Below are 19,768 nucleotides of genomic sequence, written 5' to 3' on the forward strand. Positions count from 1 at the left end.
CTAAATAACTCTAGTGAAGCATCTGACATGTCTTTATTCATTTTTTTATCACTTATATTGTGCTAGCAAGGGCAAATGTCCCAGCTTTTGGTCTTTTAGGAGATAAATGTATTACAAGAGCCTGTTTGACATCATTAATTACATAAAACTATAGACTCTTACTGTTAGAGGAAGACAAGAAAAATCCACCCATTTTTGAGGCTCCTTTGACACCACTGATCAGACTATCACCATTGATAGTGACATGGGACAGGCTGGCACAGACTTGAGGCGAAGAAGACAACGGGCCATTGTGAGCAAGAAAACTTTGAGGGTCACCTAAGTCAATTCAGAGAGAAAAACACAAAAAGACAAAAGAAGAAGACGTAAGACAGTTTAATTAAAATGTCCCAATGCATAAAAGTCAGTTATCCTGTTCTTGAGGTCTCTGTCCTCAAAGGTTTCCTGATGATATAAAAAATAATTGACCCCTGAGGAACAACAGTCCATCATTAAATGGATCCATTTCAACAGAGTAGTAATCCCAAGTGGTGCAGTGCTGTGTAGAGGGCCAAAGAAAACAGACTCTATTGATCCAACACTAAAAAAATAATAATTTTCCAAAGACTAGAAAAATATCCCCCCAAGAACCTCAAAGAAGGCTGCTGTTCTTTCAATCAACTCTCATTTGACTATATGACAAGGTGCAGTGAAAGTTCATGGGAAGCTGATGATTCCATGACTGTTGGTTTTGTAATATGTGGCCGGAATGTTCTTTGTCAGTTGAAAGACACCTACTGAAAATGTTTCTTTTTTCCACAGCAGGTTAATAATCATTCCCAACATTTGAAAGACATAAGGCAGAATGGAAAAATACAGAAACAGGGAAGTAATTAACTTTTGTAAGTAGTATAAATATAGGTTGTAACTTGTTACAAGCATGGTGCAACAAGTAATTTGTCAGAACACACTGTAATAGAAAATGCTGCACAATGTGACACAATTACAACATATTATCAATAACAACATATGTATGCCTACTAAAGCCTCAGTCTACACCATTAACATGATCATAACATGAATATTAAGTCCAATTCTTGCTACTAACAAACCACTGACTATTAATTTGACCGCAATAAACTCCTGATTTGCTGCTTATTAATAGTTGGTAAGGTAGTTGTTAAGTTTAGGTATTGGGTAAGATTAAGGATGTAGAATATGGTCATGCAGAATATGTGCTTTATAAGTACTAATAAACAGCCAATATGTTAATAATAGGCATGCTAATAAGCAACTAGATAATAGTGAGAACTGGTCCCTATACTAAAGTGTTACCACATGATCAACACAAAACTTTTGTATACAATCTATCTATGCGTATTTAATATTTCATACATTATTTATAGAAAAAGTATGTTGAAAATGCTTGTATGCAGTGTGTTTGTATGCAGTGTAATATATGTACTTGAAGTATATAAATAATCATTGTAATGCATTTTACATATTAACTAATTATGGTAACACTTTAGATTAGGGAACACATATTCAATATTAACTAAGTGTTTTTCCTCAATAAACTCTTAATTTGCTGCTTATTAATAGTCAGGAAGGTAGTTGTTAAGTTTAGGTATTGGGTCGGGTTAAGGGATCTAAAATATGGTCATGCAGAATAAGGCAATAATATGTGCCTAATAAGTACTAATAAACAGCCAATATGGTAGTATTATGCATGTTAATAAGCAACTAGTTAATAGTGAAGTGAAGTGACATACTACCAAGTATGGTGACCCATACTCGGAATTCGTGCTCTGCATTTAACCCATCCAACGTGCACACACACAGCAGTGAACACACACACCGTGAACATACACCCGGAGCAGTGGGCAGCCATTTATGCTGCAGCACCCGGGGAGCAGTTGGGGGTTCGGTGCCTTGCTCAAGGGCACCCAATAGAGAGAAATGGTCCTTAAAATAAAGTGTTACATCTGTGGCATGCTTGATTATTACATTTTCAACCATTTTCCAATTTTTAATACATATTATAAAAAAAAATTATGGATTTATTTACAGTGGAATGATTATTTGGAATTGTGTTTAGTTTTATTATTATTCTGTCTACCACAAAAAGTTCCTTCATTAAAAATATTTAATTCAAAAATTGTAAATGTAATCAAAAACACATTTTTTGATTAATAAATTATAAAAAAATCTTGATATAAATCAGGAATTTATTATAATTTATTGACACAGAAAAATGCACCCTCAGAATATTTAATGTGTCAGGCTTCACAGAGTTAACATGTTATACACCGATGTGTAGTGGGATTTTAAACTCAGGTGAATCATTTAAAAAATTTATTAGGATAGAAATACAGAGTTTGGGATTTTCTTTACCATCTTTACTGGCGAGAGCACTTCGGACTCCATGCCACAGTAGTGAGATCTCCTCATCTGTTGGAGTCCGGTCCAAACATATCCCGTTCTCTCCATACCTGTGCCTGGCATTGTCTGCAAGGGCATCTGGAGGGGAGAGGGAACAGATGCCTGTCTCATGGGTGTAGGTACAGTAGGGTGGCACTGGAGCACAGATAGCATCTGTTTTAAGGGTAGGCCGATGAACTATTGCCTGGCAATCTGGAGTGTCTTTGCAAAGGGCCAGATCCTGCAGATCCGGTCTGATTTGCACACCATTGTCATTGCTGGATGCCTTTGAGATGTACACGGGACCCTCAGCTTCAGGTTTTGGAGGGGGTCGAGGCACCAAAATGTTCCCCTGGGTCTTGGCCACATGTTGCGCTTCCCTGGCAGATTGCGGTCTGATGATAGTGCCCTTCCTGGCCTGGGAGGTAACGGGACACGAGCCGACTCTGGCTGAGCGTGCTCTCCGGGGAGTCCGTGGGCCCCCAGTGCAGAGGGCTCTTCTTTGAGAGGTGGGCTCCTGTGTGCGGCTTTCTTGGGGCCCTACATCTGCCCAGGCCTGTCTAGTGGATTGGGGCCCAGCAGGGACAGTAGAGGACTTATTGGAGATGTTCTTTGATACCCCTGTGAGTAAATTCACATGGTCCGAGTGATCTGCCAAGAGCTGTTTATGGGTTTGTTGAGGCAGGTTTGCATGCCTGCTGGGGTCTCTAAACACTCGGTCCACCCCCCCAACCCCATCTACCTCGTCAAACCAGCGTAGTTTCTTCTTAACGGTCCTATTCTGCTCTGGCTCATTGAGTTTTGTCCTGGCCAGCTCTACGCTGTCCCGGATTAATATGGCCACTTCTTTGGTTAAAAGCAAATGGCCAGGACTGTAAGTGAATTTGACATTTCCTGATTTGGATTTTAAATGGTTTTTAAGAATCCCTTTCAGGAATCTGACATTGTTGTTAGGGGCAGAATGGGTCACGGGGTCTGCAGATGTTCTGTTTGGTTCCTCCATGCTTTTAGAAGAATTCAGCATTCCAGCTTTTGCCAATTTGGTGACATCCGTTTCATTTTTAGGATCTATGCTTATACTCTCCTCCATGCTCAGTGGTTTGGATTCTATCTTGAGCCCTGTGGCAACATATACATCTGGTTTGCGCTTATGTGACTGTGAAGAACTCAGTTCTTCTATTGGTTGTATGTTCGGGGCACTCGTGTCAGTCCGATACGTTATGCTAAGATGGGCAGAGGAGCTCGAAAAGGCTTTGAATGAACTGTTGCTGTGTTTGCATCTGCTGGCTGGAAGAGCCGTCTGTGTTTCTGATAAATGTTTAGCATATTTCTCCTCCAGCGTTCTTGTCTGCTGCTTGGATTCTGACTTGAAGTCTTCAGTCAGACTTGAGAATTCCAGGGGTGTGGTATCTGGCACGGCCAGTGTTTTGCAGTGGGCAACCACAGATCCTTTATCTTTTAAAATGTTCCCTTGAGCGTTTCTGTCATTATCATGAGTCATATGTTCTGAATTAGTTGCTAAGTCCTGCTGAGTCAACTCTTTTTGGCAACTATGGGTGTTGAAGATCTGCAATTGGTCTTTTGAGTTATCAAATCTTTCTTGCGTGCAATTCCGGAGACTCCTGTTTTCTTCTGTTGACTCATGATCCTTTGGTGAGGGTGAGTTGAGACTGAGTTTGCTTTCCTGATTTAAGAACTCCTCCAGGAAGCTCTTTGCTATGGAAGAGGAGTGGTGAGATGGTGAACATGGGTTATTGGACTGTCTGAATGGTACTGCAGGATTTTTGGGGTCTTGGAGCTTAGGAGGGTCCATGGGGAGGTAGAAAGACTGGGTACAGGTGGTGCTCTGGTGGGAGCAACAAACTGGTGTAGTTTCATGGGTCTTCTGAGTGTCTCCGTTCTCTAAGCTGTCCAGACTAGACAGACTCTCTGTCTCGCTACATGGGGTATCAAGATACTCCTGAAAATCAATATATATAAAACACATTAGAGCACTTATGCACTAATACTGGCAGATTGGTTGTTTTTTGGAGATCATGTTGCATGCATGCTACAGAGGGATGGGAAATAAAACATAGTTAATATTTAACTGTAAGGGAAATAATGTTTATACTACATTTTTTTTAATTGAAGGACAGATCAATATACATATACATTACTAAGATATTTTAATGTATTTGAAAGAAGTCTCTTATGTTCAACAAGGCTGCATTTATTTAATAAAAAATACAGTAAAAACTAAAATATTATTACTATTAAAATAACTGTTTTCTACTTTTAAATATTTTAAAATGTAACTTATTCCTGTGATGGCAATGCCAACTAAAGTTTTTAGTAACCATTTCTCCAGTCTTTAATGTCACATGATCCATCAGAAATGATTCTGTTATATGCTGCCTTGGTGCTCAAGAGACATTTCTTATTAGTATCAATGCTGAATGCAGTTAATATTTTGAATAAAATGTGATACATTTTTTTCAGGATTCTTTGATGAACAAAGTTAAAATAATTGATTTGAAATTGAAACCTTTTGTAACATTTTAAAATGTCTTTTATTTAAATTTCTTAAAAGAAAAGGTACTTACCCCAAACCTTTGAATAGTATTGTAAATATATATTCCTTCTCAAACATTGATCTACAATTAAGACAACTGAGTTCTTAAGAATTTGTATTTATGTATCTGTTTAAAATGCATGAGTATCACAAATATTAAAATCTTCTTACCCCAAAAAAATAAGACAAGTAAAATCATAATATATAATAGCATACTAAATATCCAGAGGGAAAACTAAAGGCAGATAGAGCATGATGGTGACAAATGTAGTCAGACTTATGGAATGCCCTTCATGTCTGTGTACTGAATGGAACACTTTTCCAAGAATACCTATGCCTAAAACTTATCCTATAAATAGGGTTATTACCTTCGGTGTCCTGCTCCGTTCACAGTTCACTGTATTAAATTATGTGTTGGCTACAAGCCAGTGCAGGTAACATTCCAGCTGGTGTGTGTAAGAGGACATAACTAAATGTGTGAGAGTGAAAGTATGTTTGTTTGAGGTATAGAGAAAGGGGAATGTGTATCTGTGGTTTTAATATGTGTTTGTGTGATTTAAAGCTTCAGGATGAGCTCATCTCTTTAAAACACCTCAGTTTGTTCAGAAGATGCTGCAGCATGTTGTAGCAGGAGGAGCCCTGGGCTAAAATTACAATGTCGTTCTGTTTCCGCAATAGTTGGAATTGGATCTTAAAACCTTCACACACTCCTTAAGCAAATTTGCCAACAGGCCTTTCAACAAACACAATCACGGCCCTAGTGAATCACTGTGAACTATCATTTGTACCAGGAAGTTGATCACAATTGCAGTCTTGTAACTGTAAACAAACAAAAGCCTCAACTTGGCATTGCATAAACTTCCAGATGATGGACTAAACTCATCAGAAACATTTTATTATAAAAAGTTATTTAAATGAATACCATCGGGTATGGTTTAACTATACATTTAGCTTCATGAGTATGCAGATTAACCTGTAGATCGGCCTGCTCTTTTTCTTTCAGAACAGCCTGGGTCTCCTGTTGCTCACTGAGGAAGAGCAGCTGGTTGTTCTTGAAGTTGCTCAGGCTCTTCTCCTGCAGGAGTTTGGCATAGGCCTCAGCTGCAGATAAGGCACGTAGGTGACGGGCGCCCCCTGACGGCTTTGAGGAGGGAGTGCAGCTCCTGAAATAAAGAGGCGATTCAATGCAACCACAGTAATAATGATTACAACACATTTATATAGCAAATGCAGCCAAAAGTGTGTACAATGCTAAAAATATTACAACAAGCATAAAACCATAATTACCATTATTAATGTAACATACAATTAAAGATGAAAATTATCAACAAAATGCGTACAAAATATTTAAATTAAAATATGGAATAAAAGAAAAAGATAATGCATGGAATGCTTCAGAAACGTCATTGCTAATTAAAAGCTAAAATAAGTGAAGAGAAGTTTTTAGCTTCCCTAATATCTAAAATTGTATAGAACTCTATGATTTTTTAAGTGCTGCTAAAAGTAATGTTTTTCAAAATGTTATTCAAAAAAGTAGCTACATTTACATATATATATTTATATATACTATTCAATTTTCACTATTAAATTATTTTTCACATATACTATTGATTGAGCTTTTACTTTTTAATATTTAATATGAAATATTATTTAGATGGACTTAATTAAAGTTCTAAAAATTATTACAAAATGTTATGTATCTTCAACCAATAATATATTGCCATGGCAATAATGTCGTACCTACTAATGGTGAAGCCACTTGCCAAAAATGGAGATTGTTGAGTGTATAAGTGCGGACTGCCCTGAATATGATGAAGTGCTTCATCAAGGTTGAGTGCTCTTCTCTTAAAGGCTGCTGAAGGACACAAATGACTTTATTTAAACAAAGGATGAGATGTTTACATCACATACTGACCTAATAATAACCGCTAACAGACAGTTCAAGAGATAAAGAGAGCATGTAGACACATGGATTAGGCTGTTTCGCTGAATTTACCTGGTCTTTTTCTCTGGGAAGGAGGGAGATGAGCTCTTTGGAAGTTCTCTGTGGCATCCTGAACCCTCTGATGGCGCTGCTGTAGAATATTCTCCCTCAGTCTCTTCTCCTGAACATCCCACTGTTTCCTTCTCTCCTCTAAAGCCCTAGAGAGACAATCAGACAGTACAAAAATATGTGACCTTTGACAGTTAGACAATGCACAGTTTGCACACACTGTGTCCTCTTAAAGATATAATTAATCATTTTTAAGATGGATGGATGAGAATTTTGGCAACCGTGTGCAGCATATCAAATACACCACTTGACTTAATATGGAAATGAGACTTTAATCTAATTTGCAATATCAGCTCATTGCACAAGCTGGCGGTATCTCAGACGTTTACTTTCCAGGGTCAACAGAAACCTGAGACTTCTGTAACAGATGCATTTCAGCTAAATTAATTTGTTAATGGCACAGAAACTAGTACATGCCTGTGCTGCGCACCCACTGGGCTGTCAGTCAGAATTGCAACTAAATTGATGCAAAATAATTTACCATAATAGCAACTTGAATTAACCTTGTGTTGTCATAAAAAACATTAAATAAATCAATAAATATTAAAAAATATATATTTTAATAGACTTATTGATCTTGACACATAGGCACAGGTCCTACCTAGAATAAGTCTTTTTTAAAGAATTTAAACTTAATAAGGTTTCTACTGTGTAATTGCATTCTTTTAATGAAGTTTTTTCTTCAATATGATATTAGGACAATTTTATCACCCTGATATTTTTAACTTTAAAATATTTACATTTATTTTAACACATAAATTAAAAGCATGCACATCATAGAAGTGTTTTCATATGCATGGACTTTGCATTTTTTATTTATTTCTGAATAAAGACACTATTGCACATAGTCAGGAATGTATACTGTAATATATGTTTTAGGAATTATTTAATCGCCCCCAAAATAGCTCCGGATCTGTGTCCCAGCCTTCTGTGAACTCAGTGGGGGGACTGCCTTCTATAAAGTAATGTTCCTTTGCTCTTGCTGATTAGAGCTTCTATTTCAAGCTGGTAAATCCTGGCTGACAAATAAAGGATTGTATAACAGTATCTGTGCCCTGTAGGGTAGCTTCACTTTCAATGTGCACAGGGACTGACCAGGTCAAAAACCCAGACTGAGTCATTAACAGCGTGGAGACAGTTCTTAGTATATCTGACACTCACTGTCAACCCTAGATTTAGCAGCTGTGCATTACTTCTGATCTCTGGGACACTCACCCGGCAGTCTTTTAGCGTAGTTGCCTCCTTGGGGAATACGCTGATGCTATTTTTTTCTTGTTATTGCCACCTCATCTAATAACAAGTCCACAGAGACTGAAAGGCTAGAGCTGTGCAGTTTAATATCCATGCTGCAATGTATTAAATGTTTTAGGAAATAGATGTTGACATACTTATAAATGTATCATTTAGATGGAAACATTAAATTATCTATTCAATTCGTTTTTTCATTGTTGTTTGGTGAAGAATTTACATATTTCCCTAAAATGTAAGAAAAGGTCTATCACTGACTTAATGTTAAGTGACTCACAAATTTAACAGGAAGTAAATAAGATGTTTTAAGTTAAGAATAAGCAGTGATTACTTATTTGTACATCTAAAAACTAATTTGGACAGGAGTTGATTACAAGTGGTTAAATCTTAAATAAGTAATTAAATAAATAAAAACTGATACATCATCTAAATACTTATCTCTCATACAAATAAATGCTTTTTAATTTTTGATTCATGTCAACTAAAAAATTATTTCTCAAATATAATCACTTAAGGTTTTTACTCAGTAATGAAATAAATCTAAAATCTGATTTATTTTTGACACACTTACTTTCGTCTGCGATTTGTTTCCAGGAAAAGCTTGCGAGCCCGAGTTCGACAGTACCTCTGTTCTTGTACCAACGCTTGTCTTTCATCTTCATTCTCTTCATGTACATCTGATCTAATGTTCCTAATGTGATACAACGTCAAGGAAGGTATTATTATTATAGGATAAAACATTATCTCATGATATGCACAGCACAAAGATACAACAACAAAGAAAACACAATAGTAATATATAAGTAATATCTAAACATAGACGACATTATAGAACATATAAATATATACAGGTGGTGGCCAAAAGTTTGTAATAATGAAGTTTTTTAAAGATGCTCACAAAGGTGCATTTATTTGATCATATACAGTAAAAAGTCATCTTGTGAGATACTACTACAATTTAAAATAGCTGTTTCCTATTTTATTATATTTTCAAATGTTATGTATTGCTGTGATTGCTAAGCTGAATTTTCAGCAGCCATTACTGCAGTGTCACATAATATTTCAGAAATCATTCTAATATGCTGATTTGGTGCTCAAGAATTATTTCTTATTTTTATCAATGTTGAAAATTGATTAAGGTTTGCTGCTTAATATTTTTTATGTAAAACTGGGATATACTACCATTCAAAGGTTTGGGTTAAGAACGATATATTAAAAAAAGAAGAAGAAAAGAAATTAATACTTTTATTCAGCAAGGATGCATTAAATCAACCAGAAGTCACAGTAAAGGTAATTATAATGTTAAAAACAAATCTGTTTTAAATTAATGCTGTCCAATCAACTTTCTATTCATCAAAGAATCCTGAAAAAATATGTGACCCTGGACCACAAAACCAGTCATAAGTGTCAATTATTTGAAATTGAGATTTATACATCATCTGAAACCTGAATAGATAAGCTGAATACATCCATTGATGTATGGGTTGTTAGGATAGGACAACATTTGGCTGAGGTACAACTATTTGAAAATCTGGAATCTGAGGGTGCAAAAAAACCCAAATAAAAAAACAACCCCCCCAAAAACAAAATATTGAGAAAATCGCCTTTGAAGTTGTCCAAATGAGGTTCTCAGTAATGCATATTACTAATCAAAAATGAAGTTTTTATATATTTATGGTAGGAAATTTTCAAAATATCTTCATAGAACATAATCTTTACTTAATATCCTAATGATTTTTGGCAGAAAAGAAAAATCTATAATTTTGACCCACATAATATATTGTTGCCTTTTGCTACAAATATACCCGTGATACTTATGACTGGTTGTGTGGTCCAGGGTCACATATATCAAGGTTTTCCACAAAAATATTAAGCAGCAAAAACATTTCAACATAAGATATTAATGATATTCTAGATACTAATAAGAACCATTATTACTAATTGAGCACCAATAATAACTGAGCTTCAAATCATTAGAAAGATCTCTGCTGAAAATTCAGCTTTGCCATCACTGGAAAAAACAAAACAAACAACAAAAAAAAACATTTTAGGATATATTGAAATAGAAACTTTTTTTTGAAAATTTTTAAATAATGTTTCACAGTATAGTACCACACCTATACTTGCTCATTAGTTAGCCAAGTCCATTATGCAAGCATAATAAATAAAAGCTATAATGTTTTTCTAAAGTACAGTAGTTTATGCGCCACCACTAGTAAAACTATGAGAACGACCTCCATATAAATAGACGAAGTAAAGGATACGAGTAGCAAAGAGTGTCCTCCAGGACTGGCATCCCGATGACAAGCTGATGACAGATCTCCACACACCACACTTCTCATCCCAACAAGAAGAGCTGCATCTTATTGATGTTGGCACGGCCGCACAGTAACATAGCTGACACGACCAGAATTTATCTGCTCAAGTAAAATATTGTTGCACTGAAGAATGAAAGCAAAATGAAGACTGGCCAGCCAGTTACTAAATAAATACAGACAGACAGCGCAGAACACTTCCTACCTATAACTTTATAACTTCCTGTAGTTTGATACGAAATTCACCTAGACCGAAACCGAGTGAATGCTATCTGGACATTGTTTTAAATTAAAGCAGGCAAAGGTAAGCCTTTATCGTCGTTCGCTACAGCCGAAACAGTTGCGCCGCGACTCGGTAACTATCGACGCGCTTCCTTGACAACAGACACAAACACGCGGTGGAGGCGTGGTCACGTCTATCAGAAGCGTTTGACGTTCATAATCTCAAGGGATGTACTATATTGCTGCCACCTGCTGGATTAAATACGCAACAGATTTTGCCACATTTGTTGCATGCAAAGGTTACATGAGTGGAAGTCCAACTCCTTTCCAAGAAACAGCAAGTTTCAAAGAACCGGTTAAATAATGTGATTATTTGCGTCTTGACGCAATTACGTAATCGCGCGCTCCTTGTTATTCTTGCGTGGAACGCTAAAACCAAACAGGTAGGCTACATTTGAATGTTTATGTTACTTTGTCATTTTGTATTAAGATGTTTATGGCAATTTCTTGTGTCCTAGTTCAGTTTTCTGCAGCCATTTATCTAATCCCTTACGAAAATTAATTTTAGTTTTATGATAATAATGGTTTTATTGTAGTAAAAGTGTCGCAACCATAGTGTTTGGCGTATTGATTAGCATTTGTATAACCACAGTTATACTACAAATACTATGGTTAAAACTATGGTTAGTTAGTGTAGCAAAACCATGTTTAATTTGTGGTTACCATGGTTTAACTATAGTAACCATGGTTTTCTGGTCTTTTTTTGTGGTAAAACCATGGTTAATTTTCGTAAGGACTAAAACCTTTTATTTAGAAACTAAGTAGCTTATAAATTGTATTAACATAAATAATACTAATATTCATGTAACCTGCCAACTGGCTGAAAATTGTCACATGCATATAACATCACACAATCAAATCATAAATTTACAGTACGTTTTATTTTTTAACATTTTTGCTTGTCAAGTAACTTACTTTTCACCCCATTATTCCAAATGCTCACAAGGAATCTCATATGAAAGAGTCAGTTAGTCAGTCAGTTGTTGCCTGGACTGGAGAACCCCTCTTGCTGATTCAATTCAATTTGCGAACAAGTGAACAGAATTCATTGAACAGAAGGATTTGTTCACCAATGGGATGTCACTAGTTCCAGCAGTCTTGCTTGCTTAGGTTCTTCATCCATTTACCTGTACAGTCAGTTTCGTTTTTCTTTATTTGAAGATTTTTCGCACATTAACTGCTTTAAGTCACTTAAGTGAAGTTGTGAATTGCAGGTCCTCCCAGGATTGATCCTGTCTTTCACAGCTACTGCAGAGTGTGAATTGAAGCGAAACTGCTGGGTTAGACTGCGAATGTAAGTAGCTGACAAGCCGCTTCGACCCGTTCAGGTATGGTTCTTCTAGCATGACATAGCCCCTTTTGAACCAGATCACTTGCTGTCCAGGATCTGTACTCTACTGTCTGCCTGTGAGTGACTCTTCAGATGCATCAATATGCCAGAAAACCCTTCTCCTGTGTTGAGCTATCCACACGTGCCAAAACATAGGGGAAAAAGAAGAGATATAGAGAGCATAAAAAGTGAGTGAAAATGCAAACTTCACACATGCAGTAACACAACAGTGGAATAAAATAATAATATAAATAATAATTTATAAGCGAGAAAATAAATTGATTTAAATATTAATTTTAAATTAATCAATTTTAATTTACATTTAAGTACATTTAAAAATACAAAATAAAGTTCTGAATAATGTAGAATTATATTACACATTTTAAAGGAAGATTTTGCATTTTCTTTAACATATTTGCACTTCTTTACTCATTTAGTATATATTAGCTTTGTAAGTGACTTTTCTACACTATAAATTATTAGTTTTAACTTCTATAATAAATTATTCATTTAAGTTTTTTAGACAGTTCATGTATTTACTGCTCATGCATCTATTATTCATTCATTCATTCATCAGGACTTTTCTTATTTTCTGTACAATTCACATTAAGAAAGTTCTCAGAATAATAGCCTACTTTACAATACTGCATGGGACTGTATGTTTTATACAGTTAAAATACGTCATTCGATTATGACATTATCTACATTACAAGTACAACTTTACATCTACAAATAAAGCAGTAGCTGGATTAGTTTTGATTTAAAAACTGCAAAGAGCGAAACAAAAGTTCCCTGGTAATATCTGACCTTACACAAGCAATTTTTTTTATCAGCCATACTGGCTTGTTGCCACAGTTAAGCTGGTGTTTACAAGGGATCTGAAATGAATTAATATGACTTACACTGGCTCCCAGGTTCTTGTTGCTTCTATTTCCCTGTTGAACCCCCGTTTGTACTAAGCAAATAATAAACCCAGGCTAAGCATGTGGAGGACAAATGTAATCCAGATCTCTGTAATCCAGTTACTGTGAGACATCCTCTCTGATCCGGATTTACAGTCACAATGAAACACTGAGGGTGTGAAATGTATACTGCCACAGAAGTGCTCTTCCACACCGGTACCAAAGAAATCACCTGTGTCCTGTCTCAATGACTACCGTCCCATAGCACTGATTCCAATCACGATGAAGTGCTTTGAGAGGCTAGTCATGCATAACATCAAAACCAGCCTCCCCAACACACTCGACCCGCTCCAGTTTGCATACCGTCCAAACCGCTCTACGGACGATGCAATTTCCTCCACCCTCCACCTGGCTCTTACCCACCTAGAAAATAAAGACTCCTATGTTAGAATGCTGTTCATTGACTTCAGCTCGGCATTCAACACAATAATCCCACAACAGCTCATAAATAAGATAAACCTGCTGGGCCTTAACAATTCCCTCTGTAACTGGATCCTGGACTTTCTAACTGGAAGACCTCAGTCAGTCCGTGTCGGCAACAACACCTCGAGCACTACAACACTGAGCACAGGTGCCCCACAAGGCTGTGTGCTCAGCCCGCTGCTCTTCACACTGCTGACCCACGACTGCACTGCCAAGTTCAGCTCCAACCACATCATCAAGTTTGCTGATGACACAACAGTGGTAGGTCTCATCAGCAACAACGATGAAACGCACTACAGAGAGGAAGTGGCACAGCTGGCTGAATGGTGTGGCACAAACAATCTGTCCCTCAATGTGGAGAAGACAAAGGAGGTTGTGATGGATTTCAGGAGAAACTCCGTTGACCACCCCCCACTGACCATCGACAGCTCGACTGTGGAGAGAGTCAGCAGCACTAAATTCCTGGGGGTGCACATCACAGAGGATCTCACCTGGACCACCAACACCATGTCACTCTCCAAAAAGGCACAACAGCGCCTACACTTTCTCTGCCGGCTGAAAAGAGCAAGTCTCCCTCCACCCATCCTCACCACATTCTACAGAGGCACCATTGAGAGTGTGCTGACCAGCTGCATCACTGTCTGGTACGGGAACTGCAGTGCTGCTGACCGCAAGACCCTCCAGCGGACAGTGAACACAGCTGCAAAGATCATCGGTGCCCCTCTCCCCTCCATCCTGGACATCTTCCTTACACGATGCTCCAGCAAAACCAACAGCATCGTGAAGGACTCCACCCATCCCTCCCACAGTCTCTTCCAGCTCCTACCATCAGGAAGACGGTACCGGAGCATCAGAGCCCGCTCCGCCAGACTGCTCAACAGCTTTTTCCCCCAGGCTGTGAGAGCCCTGAACTCAAACCACCCCGCCCCCCTCTGAAACCCCATGCAAACCCCTACCTCCTGAACATGGACCACCCCCCACCCCAAACCTTACCACACCAAAGAAAAACTGTATGGAACTTTAATTATTTTTTTATTTATTTTATTCTTATTTTTCTTTACACTATGGACACTCACACTTTACACTATGTGCACTATGGACACTTACACTTTGCACTATGTGCACTATGGACACTTACACACACTGCTGCGTGTGCACAATCTCACAAAAAACTCAGCAATATATGTATTTTTACATGCTCATGCACTACAAATCATCCTGCTCTGTTCCCCAACCAGCTGCTGACTCAAATGTCTCTCTTTGCACATGTACAGCATTTGTGAAGCATTCGTATAGTTTGTATTTTTTATCTTCTTTTTTTTAGTTTGTATAGGGTGAATATTTATGTGAAGCATTCGTATAGTTTTATTTTTTATCCTTTATTCTTTTAGTTTGTATAGGGTAAATACTTATATATAGTATACTTGTAGTTAAATCTGTTAGTAGTGTATAGGTTTATAGTGTTTTTTTACTTCATTGTTGTATGTCTGTATTTATGTAGCACCGTGGTCCTGCGAGACACGACATTTCGTTCCACTGCATGTCCCCACATGTAGCGGAATGACAATAAAGCTCAACTTGACTTGACTTGACTTGACCGCATAGGGATTAAAGCTGTTTATACAATCCGGATATTAACACACATTACAAAAGCCCTTGAGATACTGGTCTCCTTTCATCTTAAGGGACCAAAGGTTCATCGGAAAAACAGTAGTGGGTGTGGTGTCACTGCAGGCACAGTAGATAATTTCCTCCAGCAGGAGACATTAATGCACCATCAATGGCTCTTAACTGACTTCTACTTCTCCGTCTCTGCTCTAGAGGGCGCTGTTGTCCCTTTTATTTGGCTCCAAATCGTGGGTGGGTAAATGTGTGTGTGTGTGTATGTGTGGCAAAGATATTCTGTCTGGAGAGATGGGGGTCAGATAAATTTTGCTAGTACAATTGTGTCGAACTGTCATCTGAGGAGGAAAGTGCTTCAATAGCGCAGAGAGTCTGACAGTGAAATCCAGCTTTCCTTCCTTTTATTTTGGCCCTCAGGGTAACATGAGTGATCATTTCTCCCAGACTGGAGGCTGACGTGTCACAAAAAGTGCCTCACAAACTGCATCGTCTGGGATTGATTGGCCCTCTCTTTGTTCAGTAAAACACGAGGTAACCGGATTTCGATTGGACTGTGTTTATCCTTTCTTATAAAGGATGAATTTGTCCCCGTGTTCTGAGAAGGAATAATCAGGAAGTAAATAGTGGAGACTGGGGCCAGCTGTCACGCTTCTGCCTTTCTTTTTGAACGTCAATTTATATACAGACACCTACCTTGAAGTCTTAGCTACAAAAGAAGCTATTGAACATTTCTACTTCTGTTGTCCAGAAAAAATAAAAAATAAAAACAGCTGAACACAAGTTGAATTTTCTGTGACAACATGCCCCAAATAGTGGGACATATTGTTTTGTCACGATGGATCCTGCTATTAAGCAGCCTGTTATAGACTGCTCAACAGTAATGAAATGCAAAAGGCAACATGAAAAATTAATAGCAAATTAATTGAAGATTTGGTCTCCCCAATATGGTTTTTGAATAAAGTAGAGACACAAGTTAAACTTTGTGCAGTACAAAATGTAAAGTAGTAACCCATTTAAAGGGGTAATTATCCCAGCAATGAAACTTCTGTGATCATTTATTCATCCAAACCTGTGACCTTCTTTCTTCTGGTGAACACAAACGCACAAAATATTTCGAGAAAAAAACCCACATAATGTTTTGGCCACATAATGAAAATCAATGAAGTATAAAACAATTTTTTTTGTGTGTTTCACAGAAGGAAGAAATGCATGCAGGTTTTGAATGACATGAGTAAATGAAGAACTTTCATTTTTGGGTAAAGTCAATGGTACTCATTATGCCATTTCCTGCAAAATCACATACAGAAATTCTATTCCCTTCTTCAAAATGAACATTTCCTGTTATAGGTTTGTTATTTAAAGTCTAATCTGATTGTGGGTTCTTAAAGATAATACCATTATAAAACCTCATCTTTTAATTAGCCAATTACAGAAATGCTTAAGGTGAATAACTGCGTGGCTGGTACACACTGTTTCCCACCTGAAAGTAGAGTTGCCTTCTGGGCTTTTGCATATGATAATCTGATGAGGTGAAATAATGAGTATCCTAGTGAAATTTCCCTCGATGATATTGGTCAAAGCTTCAAAACTTCACATTGCCGTGAGGAAAACTTTCTGCATTTTGTACAGAGAGTAATGGTCTTATCTTTGAAAGCTTTCATTTATTAGCATTACAAAGTCACCAACCGAAGAAGCCTAGAGAGGCAGAATAATTACTGCAGAACCTGAAGGCCACATATACCTGTCTGCTTGCTGCTGCCTCACAGATTTGTTCGGACTGTAGTTTATTTTGTGATCTTGAGGTATGTGGTAAATGCACAAGGTTATAAGGTTTGTGAGGATCTGTATGACTAGTCAGTCTGAATCACTTACCTCAGTTCTTTTTGTAAAGCTAGCAGAGTCACTTTTTTTTACAGGCAAGGTAAAACGTACTATTTATTGTATCATTATTTTATGACACATGTGTATGGGCTGATTCACTCTGCCCAAACAAAAAACAACAGGCTTAACACACTGACCCCAACAAAACCCCACAACGATTGGAATTTGTTGGTATCAGTGTATGCTGTTTAATGTGTGATTGAGAACCAATACCAGCTACCTGAAATTTTTAACTACAAAAAAGCTATATCGAACATTTCTACCTTTATTGCACTGGAAAGAAAGATGCAGCTGACACAGGTTGACCTTTTGTGACAACATGCCCCAATAGTGTGGCATATTTTTAGACTATATGGGTTGTCACAATGGAATCTATCATAGATTTTCAGCAAAATTTAAACAGTAAAACAATAATGAAATACAAAAGGCAACAAAAAAATTAGCAAATTAATTAATTGACAGCTAGCCCCAGTCTCCCCAATATACTTACTGAACAAAACAGATTTGTGAAAACACATTTCACTCTGTAGTATTGATCAAAATGTACTCCTGCACTCTTTCGCTATTATAATTTTCTTCCTCTTCTGTTCTGGTTTGAAAAACACTTTAGAACTTTAGTAATATGAATGACAAATGCTGCCTCTCTGTTTCTCTTAAACGCTCAATTTTAGTCAATCAGTCAGTCGGGCGTCTTTGTCTGCTGGATGCTGATCTCCCCTGTGGCAACTGAGTGTTTCACAGTATACCACAACAGACTCTTTATTTCATGCCCGTGTCCTTCAAATAGCCCCTGCTCTCAGCCTATTATCACCATAATCATTTCTGTGTCCAAATACAGTAAACTGTGCAAAAAACCTCTCAGATGTGCTAATGCATCATCTGGCTGTATTGTGCGTTATGCAATCTAAGACCATTATTGTTGCTTGTTGTTTATACATTCGATTATTTAATTATTATTTTTTTTTTTAATGTAGCACCAGTTAAAGGTAAAAAGTGTTCTATCAACTCATAAATATAGAGTAGTATTGGACAAGCAGCTTTGTTTGTTAGTAATATATAAAAATATATAACGTTCATACCTTGATAAGTCCTGCTGTGTAGCTGATGATAGTGGTGATGATTGTCCACAACAATGCTGGAAATAGAGAGCATCATGAGACAAAAGCAATAGCCTTGTAATTGTTCATATCAATTACGGAGTCACTTGATTCCAAAAATTGGAATCAAGCTAATTCCAAAAGAAAAGACGCTTTCTTTGTACCAGTGTAGGTGCTGGTAACCTTTTTGATATGAAGTGCTATCCCATCATTTACACAGTGATGTTTGGATAACAAAAAGCAACAAAAAAAGAGACCAAAGTGCTTTAGCGCTGCCCTGAGTGCTGCCGCATACCCAACTGAACCACACAGCATGCCCCACAGGTCACCCCATCCATTAACTTGCACAACCCATTGCAGCACAGATCAGTTTTTGTCAGATTTATGGTTTGGTTGCTTACAGTGAGGAATATTCCACATATTTATTGCCACATGAAGATCTAGAGAAAAATATCAGCATCAGATAAATTTTCCAACACCTTCATTTGTGAGATTAATCTTTGATTTTAATCACTCGTATCATTTGTATAATCAAGGGTTGGATTATCATACTTAATTCAATTAAAATATTTTATTCACTCCCCAGAGCTAACTTTTACTCACATTAAACCCTTCTTTATAGGTTCTTTATAGTGGAAAAACATTCTTATGATTTTATAAAATGTGCACTAAGAAAATAAAAAACAGTTCTTTTAAGTACTGTTCAGCAAAAACGCTTCTATGGCATCACTGTGAAAATACTTATGGATTGTATAGACTTGTAGAAACAATTTTCACTTTTACAAATTGCTAGTAAATTTCACAAATAATTGTCAAGTCAAGTCTGCTTTATTGTCAATTCTTCCACATGTACGGCACATACATACAGATAATTGAAATTGCGTTACTCTCAGACCCTTGGTGCATACAGTTAACATTCAAGACACTGACAGTAGACGTTCAAATACAGATAAATACAGTTTAAACATATGTACATACAACTATACAGATATACAATGAGGACATTGTAGAATAATAAAGAAAGTGGACACTGGACCACAAAACCAGTCTTAAGTGTCAATTTTTAAAACCTTTATAATCTGAAAGCTGAATAAATAAGCTTTACATTTGATGTATGGTTTGTTAGGATTGGACAATATCTGTCTGAGATACAACTATTTGAAAATCTGGAATCCGAGGGTGCAAAAAAATCTAAATATTGAGAAAATCATCTTTAAAGTTGTCCAAATGAAGTTCTTAGCAATGCATATTACTAATCAAAAATGAAGTTTTTATATATTTACGTTAAGAAATTTACAAAATATCTTCATGGAACATGATCTTATCCTAATGATTTTTGGCATAAAAGAAAAATCTATAATTTTTACCCATACAATGTATTTTTGGCTATTGCTACAAATATACCCCAGCCACTTAAGACTGGTTTTGTGGTCCAGGGTCACAATAAACAAAAAAGGCTAGTTAATTGAATTAAATTTGGAATTTTTAAGTAAAAAGATTGAAATAATATTTCAACACTTCTAAAAGAAGCAACAAAAACTTGGGGTCAGAATTTATTTATTTGGGGCAGTTGTGACCTAATGGTTTAAGAGTCGGACTT

At 36.9% G+C, this 19,768-nt stretch overlaps 1 protein-coding gene across 1 annotated transcript in view; it reads right to left on the bottom strand.

Moving 5' to 3' along the window:
• LOC306843003 (centrosomal protein of 126 kDa-like) overlaps positions 1-19,768 on the bottom strand; it is a gene marked incomplete at its 5' end in the record, with an annotated part of 45,946 nt that overhangs the window by 4,212 nt on the left and 21,966 nt on the right. The window contains 6 exon segments of the mRNA XM_079374250.1: positions 163-318; positions 2,374-4,360; positions 5,928-6,117; positions 6,695-6,809; positions 6,951-7,096; positions 8,827-8,946. Coding sequence (XP_079230376.1) covers positions 163-318; positions 2,374-4,360; positions 5,928-6,117; positions 6,695-6,809; positions 6,951-7,096; positions 8,827-8,946 — 2,714 coding nt within the window.

This window comes from Barbus barbus (assembly GCF_936440315.1).
Source record: "Barbus barbus genome assembly, chromosome: 23".
NCBI classification, from domain to species: Eukaryota; Metazoa; Chordata; class Actinopteri; order Cypriniformes; family Cyprinidae; genus Barbus; species Barbus barbus.